Source organism: Oncorhynchus keta, chromosome 35, assembly GCF_023373465.1.
Source record: "Oncorhynchus keta strain PuntledgeMale-10-30-2019 chromosome 35, Oket_V2, whole genome shotgun sequence".
Taxonomy (NCBI): Eukaryota; Metazoa; Chordata; class Actinopteri; order Salmoniformes; family Salmonidae; genus Oncorhynchus; species Oncorhynchus keta.
In genome coordinates this window covers 29,877,345-29,884,391 of record NC_068455.1, presented here as the reverse complement: position 1 = coordinate 29,884,391, position 7,047 = coordinate 29,877,345, and the positions used below count along the sequence as shown (strand labels likewise).

General features: G+C 39.4%; 1 protein-coding gene across 6 annotated transcripts; it reads left to right on the top strand.

Moving 5' to 3' along the window:
* The first annotated feature begins 1,030 nt into the window (after positions 1 to 1,030).
* On the top strand, positions 1,031 to 6,714 carry LOC118368291 (protein TMED8-like). Of its 6 annotated transcripts, none has more exons than XM_052496846.1 (6): positions 1,031 to 1,282; positions 1,592 to 1,635; positions 2,433 to 2,511; positions 2,585 to 2,681; positions 2,912 to 3,205; positions 3,373 to 6,714. In XM_052496846.1, the coding sequence occupies exons 3-6, from the start codon at positions 2,485 to 2,487 to the stop codon at positions 3,588 to 3,590; spliced, it is 636 nt and encodes a 211-aa protein (XP_052352806.1). In that variant the 5' UTR covers positions 1,031 to 1,282; positions 1,592 to 1,635; positions 2,433 to 2,484; the 3' UTR covers positions 3,591 to 6,714. The 6 variants fall into 6 exon arrangements, with proteins under 6 accessions (XP_052352806.1, XP_035608178.1, XP_052352805.1 ...); XM_035752283.2 differs by lacking the exon at positions 1,592 to 1,635 and adding an exon at positions 2,110 to 2,212 and having other exon boundaries at positions 1,032 to 1,282; XM_035752284.2 differs by adding an exon at positions 2,110 to 2,212 and having other exon boundaries at positions 1,032 to 1,635.
* Positions 6,715 to 7,047: the final 333 nt, after the last annotated feature.

Below are 7,047 nucleotides of genomic sequence, written 5' to 3'. Positions count from 1 at the left end.
ATATGCACAAAAATCTTATTTCTCAAATTTTGTGAACAAATTTGTTTACGTTTCTGTTAATGAGCATTTCTCCCTTGACAAGATAAGGGGTTGGGATGTGGGAGTGGAGTTGCAGGGTGGGGGATAGAATGACAGTCAAAGATTAAAAGTATAAAAAATAAAACATAACAAAAAGTATGTTTGAATCACACTGAGGGGCAGTGTTTTTACATCTAATACCGGTTTGCCTGAGGCTGATGCCTTGCAGGTGTTTGTACTTGTACAAACACAATCAAATGCACATGCACACAGGTAAATAGTGCCATACATACACTCAAACATATTCAGTTGGCCTTGCTGTTATGATTTTTTGTTGATTTTTGTTGTTTGAAATTTGTGACATAAGTCTTCATAAGTGTTTCTCACCTAGTCACCTGCTAATAGTTGGAATTTGGCATCTCCGTTATAAGGCAAGCCAAGAGTGATATCTTTGTTGTCTTCTGTTTTCCTTATTTTTTTTCCATTTTGTTCAGTTGTTGGTGCATTGGGGGGTGATGAATGGAATATTTTTTTCTCGGGGGGCAGCTCTTGGTGAACTGTGAGTGGGAGCTTGGGCCCGGTGGCTGATGGATCGCTGGTTCCAGTCCCCGTTTTTGATCTACGTGCCCTTGAGCAGGGCGTTGACCCTGGTTGCTTATGTGTGTCGCTCTGAATGGGAGTCTGTTAGATGACTGTGGCTGAGGTCTTAATGATGAAATGCCTATGTATTGTTATGTTGTAAATGTGAACCTAAATGAATGCCCCCATTTCAGATTACTCTGACGTTCCCGATGATTTATGAAAACTTGCTTGATGGGTCGATGTCCTCATTGTGGTTTTACAGACGTGTTTAATACGTTTTATATACACACTTTATTAGAATAGTTATGAAATGAACATTGTTATATTTGGTAACGCTTACTTATTTTCCCTCGACTCCAACACCATTCGATGCATTGAGCGGATGTGGGTGTCTACGTAAGGGTGCTAATTAAAAAAAACTCACAAAAGCCTTGGGGTCGATACATAAGGCGTTTAAAGAGCAGTGTGCGGGTTTCTTCTTATTTCTAATCTGATTCACCTATTACCATGCACCTGCAAAGAAATATAGCTCAGATGTGCGAGTGCCTATTATCATTATCTCTGGTAGTTTATTTTATTTATAATTTGTTGACGAGTTACACGATTATGTCGAGATGCATCGATTCCAAGAATGGCAGAGGATCTTACGACTAGTTCAACTGGCTAGCTAACGTTAGCAAGCGTACGTCCAGCTCAGAATGAATGGCCAGTGGGTGCAGTGATTGCTCAGCGGGGACATCAGCTTGCTAGTAGCGTCTGTAACAACTCAATATATATTGAGCTGTTACATTTTATCATCTAGCTGTTGCAATGAAATTGGTTTAAAATCTGTTGCAATTATGTGACCAGGAAGCTATCTAGGAATGTTAATTTGTAACCGCGCGCGCACCAATCGGACTTTGAAGTTCGCTGACTAAAAATCAAATGAGTTTATTGGTTGCGTACGCAAAATCAATCAAACGTATTTATCAAGCCCTATTTATATCAGCAGGTGTCACGAAGTGCTGTACAGAAACCCAGCCTAAACACCAAACAGTAAGCAATACAGACGTAGAAGCACGGTGCAGCGAAATGCTTATGTTTCTAGCTCCAACAATGCAGCAATATTTATCAATTCAACAACAATACACACAGCACCCCTAGAAAAACTTTGTGTCTTCTAACATGACCGTAAACTGCGCGTTATGGTGTGTTCAAGACAACTTGAAACTGTGAAAAATACGAGGTAAAATAATGACGACATTGATATTCAGGTCGAAGCTCAAGAAAGAGGTCCGAGATGGAATTTCGAGTTAGATGACCGTTCAAAACTATCTTCCCCAGCTCGTTTTTTTTCAGATTTCCAGTCGTCTTGAATACTCTGTAGTCGGAGATTTCCGAGTTCCAAGTTGTTTTGAACGCGGCATTCGTGCTGGTGTGTGTGTGTGTGCGTGTGTGTGTAAAGGGGAGGGACTTAATACAGTACGCTATTTAGAGCGAGATTGAACGGTGCTTATGCATTCATTTTAGAGATAGATAAATTAGAGTCTACTTCGGAGCGTCAATCCAGATTGACAGTGTTATCCAAGGGAAAGAGGAAACCGATAACGTCGGAGACCAATCCGCTAGACAGGTTACTCACTTGTTCTTGCTAGACCTACTTTTATCTTTTGCTGTATAACTACTGTATTTAATTCCTGCAATATGCTATAACTAAATACAATTTAAATACGGCATAACAATTTTGTATAGTTGTAATACATTGCCTGTTTTATGTATGCCTTACATAGCACAATTGTATTGTATGCTGAATTGTGTTTAGAAGTTAGAATGGTCATACTGTCTGTGTACAGGCTCCAGAGCAGAGGCCTCTCTAACTCCAACCACCCCATAAATCACCCTGATATGGATGGAACCAACCAGCCAGCTGAGGTAAACATCATGCCACATAAAAAAAGTACATGTCAATGAAATGAAAATACTGCAAGCACTTGTGTGTTTTCAGGTTAATCAACAGTCTCCTGCCGGGCAGCAGGCCATGGGGGGAGATGTTGAGGAGAGCAACAGCAGTGGGAATAGCCAGAACCCTGGAGAGAGAAAAGGTGAGACAATTTAGTCTAGGGTTTAACACCCGCTGCCACTAAAGATAACTCATAGCTTTCATCCATGTTCTGGAGTCTGATGTCTGTATTGCAACATTAATAAAATAATGAGCATGCTGAAAAATATATATTTGACAAAGGATCTCAAATTGAGTAATTATATCACACATTTTTGAACACTGCTCATGTTTGGTTCCCATGATGTCCTCACATATATGGTTGTGCTCTAGCCCAAATGCCACCGCTGAAGCCACCCGCCACGTGGACCTCCATGGCGATGAAGGAGCTCAAGTCCAAGCTGCGACTGGAGAAGGACCGTGTGGTGACAGTGAAACAAGGAAACATTTTGACAGTGCATGTGCCCACCGTTCCTGAGGGAAAGAAAGTGTGCTGGGAGTTTGCCACAGATAGCTATGACATAGCCTTTGGCATCTCCTTTGACTGGAACCCTGTCACCAGCCAGGCCATCACGGTCCACATTAGTGAATCCAGCGATGACGAAGAGGAGGAAAATCAGCTAGAAGGTCAGTAGGCACCTCCTCTTTTGGTTTGAAATTTTAGTTCCTAACTAATTTAATATGAAATAATCTCAATTTTATTTGAAAAGATTTGAATATCTTTAATAATAACTTATCTTTAAATTAGTTGAGGTTGTAATTGTCTTGAAGGCCATATGTGTTGTCTTATGCAGGACTTATCAACCCAGGGGATGTTGAGAAGGGGTCTAAATCATTGGCCAACTCCAACATAGGGGAAATCTTACCTGTGTATCGTCTGGACAGTCACATGGCAGTGCAAGGTGGCAGTCACGAGTATCCAGGCGAAGGCACTTACCTTCTGAAGTTTAATAACTCCTACTCACTATGGCGAAATAAGACTCTGTACTACAGAGTGTATTACAGTCCCTGAGGAACTGTAACTGTCAGCTTTTGCATATGACTGTATGACTTACTAGAATCACTTATTTTTGATTCAATATTTTTGATTCCATAGAACATGTTATGGTTAATTTTAAGTGCATAGATTTTTCATCACAATCAACATATGTTGCTCACTCCTAGTCTACACTTAAAATCTAAGAGGACCAGAGAATTATGAAGTGGGACATTTTGCTCATGTTTTACTGTGTTTATAGAGAAAGATTTGACGTAGCCTTGTGTTTGTGCCATGTTCTGTTTAAAAGTTATGTGCAGTGAGTTAAGGCAAATTGACCATATTTGAAAGATATATATATATATAGTATATGTACAGTACCAGTCAAAAGTTTGGACACACCTACTCATTCAAGTGGTTTTTCTTTATTTAAAAAAAAAAATTCTACATTGTAGAATGCCTCTACACCTGGAATGCTTTTCCAACAGTCTTGAAGGAGTTCCCACATATGCTGGGCACTTGTTGGCTGCTGTTCCTTCACTCTGTGGTCCAACTCATTCCAAATGATCTCAATTGTTGTTGAGGTCGGGTGATTGTGGAGGACAGGTCATCTGATGCAGCACTCCATCACTCTCCTTCTTGGCCAAATAGCCCTTACACAGCCTGGAGATGTGTTGGGTCATTGTCCAGTTGAAAAACAAATGATAGGCCCACTAAGTGCAAACCAGATGGGATGTTGTATCGCTGCAGAATGCTGTGGTTGCCATGCTGGTTAAGTGTGCCTTGAATTCTAAATCAATCATTAAGTGTCACCAGCAAAGCACCCCCACACCACCTCCTCGTTTCACGGTGGGAAGCACACATGTGGAGATAATCCGTTCACTTGCTCTGCGTCTCACAAAGACACGGTGGTTGTAACCAAAAATCTCAAATATGGACAGATTTCCACTGGTCTAATGTCCATTGCTCGTGTTTCTTGGCCCAAGCAAGTCTCTTCTTATTATTGTTATCCTTAAGTTGTGGTTTCTTTGCAGCTATTCGACCATGAAGGCCTGATTTACACAGTCTCCTCTGAACAGTTGATGTTTAGATGTTTCTGTTACTTGAACTCTGTGAAGCATTTCTTTAGACTGCAATTTCTTAGGCTGGTAACTCTAAAGAAAGTATCCTCTGCAGCAGAGGTAACTCTGGGTCTTCCTTTCCTGTGGCGGTCCTCATCATAGCCCTTGATTGTTTTTACGACGGCACTTGAAAAAACTGCATTGACTGACCTTCATGTCTTAAAGTAATGATGTACTGTTGTTTCTCTTTGCTTATTTGAGTTGGTCTTGCCATAGTATGGACTTGGTCTTTCACCAAATAGGGCTATCTTCTGTATACTACCCCTACCTTGTCACAACACAACTGATTGCCTCAAACGCATGAAGAAGGAAAGAAATTCTACAAGTTAACTTTTAACAAGGCACACCTGTTAATTGAAATACATTCCAGGAGACCTCATGAAGCTGGTTGAGAGAATGCAGTGTGCAAAGCTGTCATCCATATATGTTATTTCATAGTTTTGATGTCCTCACTAATTTTCTACAATGTAGGAAATATTCAAAATAATGAAAATCCCTGGAATGAGTAGGTGTGTCCAAACCTTTGACTGGTAATGTATATTAATCAGACACAACATTTCTTTGGTGGCAGCAATTAGAGAACACTGATAGAAAGATGATTGCTAGGTCAAAAGCTTAATCGTTGCTCCAAAGAACTGTCATTTGTTTTATTTTTTGCTTCATATATGTCACTCTTTTGCCTTTGAAAATGTTTTTGTTTTACATGAATTGTATGATAATCCAAATGCAGTTAAACAAATATTCTGCACAACAATTCAATAGTTTTTTTGCATACTGTGATTGGAATGAGTGATTGTCAATGAAAGAATATTGAATGTTGCTCAGAATCCAATGATAAAGCAAATGGTCACCTTCTGTCTTTCTGACACAAATAAAAGCCATGCCCTATCACAAAAAGTTTTTATGTAATATTGGTTCAATATTTACATTGCCAAGTCCCTATTTAGTTTGCTGGTTGTCAGACGGTGGGTTGGTCTTTGTGGACAATAGCATGAGACTATTATAAATACTAACAGATTCAATCTATTTCTATACTGAACAAAAATATGAACGCAACATGTAACAATTTAAAAGGTCTTACTAAGTTACAGTTCATAGAAGGAAATCAGTCAAATGAAATACAATCATTGGACCCTAATCTATGGATTTCACATGACTGGGCAGGGCATTGGCCCACCCACTTGGGAGCAAGGCCCAGCCAATCAGAATGGGTTATTACCCATAAAAGGGCTTTATTACAGACAGAAATACTCCTCAGGATCCCAATTCTCTAAAGTGACGTTGGAGACAGGTTATCGTAGAGAAATTCATATTAAATGATCTGGCAACAGCTCTCTTGGACATTCCTGCAGTCAGCATGACAATTGCACGCTCCTTCAACTTGAGACGTTTTTGGCATTTTAGAGTTGCCTTTTATTGTCCCCAGCACAAGGTGCACCTCTGTAATGATCATGCTGCTTAATAAGGTTATTTGATATGCCACACCTGTCAGGTGGATGGATTATCTTGGTGGATGGATTATCTTGGCAAAGGATAAATGCTCACTAACAGGGATGTAAACCAATTTGTGCACAGCATTTGAGAGAAATAAGCTTTTTGTGAGTATGGAAAATGTCTGGAATCGTTTATTTCAGCTCATGAAACATGGCACCAACACTTTAGATGTTGCATTTGTTTTTTGTTCAGTATAAAAGTATGATTTGGATAGTCCCTTTAAAGTGCAATATATGCACAGATCTCTGTAAAAGAAGATAATTTGTATTGTGTGTGTCTTTTCTGTGTTGTAGCTCTGTATGCACCTAATCATGTTCGCAAATTATTTTAGCCGCCCATACGTGGTTCCAAAAAATAATGTTTGTACCTCATCCATCTGTGTTGTGCATGTTTCCAAAGGTACTGTATCATATGAATTGTGCTGTTAAAATATAAGGAACTGAAAATAAGTATCCCATGGTTGCTGTGCTTTGTACTGCATGCACTTCTGTTTCTTATAAGCTTTCCTTTTAAAAATAAATCACAATAAATTTGAAAGATTGTCATTTGCATTGAATTATGTTTTAAAAAAAATGTTCTACAGCTCATTTACTTTATGTTCCCATTAAGTAGTAAAGTATAGAGAGCTTGGTCTCGGCCAATGATTATCTTTCAAGATCAATTAATGATTTTTGGGTCATATATACAGTACTAGTCAAAAGTTTGGGCACACTTACTCATTCAAGGGTTTTTCTTTAACTGCAGAGTGAAGGAAAAGCAGCTAACAAGTGCTCAGTATATGTGGGATCGCTTTCAAGACTGTTGGAAAAGCATTCCAGGTGAAACTTGTTGAGAGAATGTCAAGAGTGTTCAAAGCTGTCAAGGCGAAGGGTGGCTAT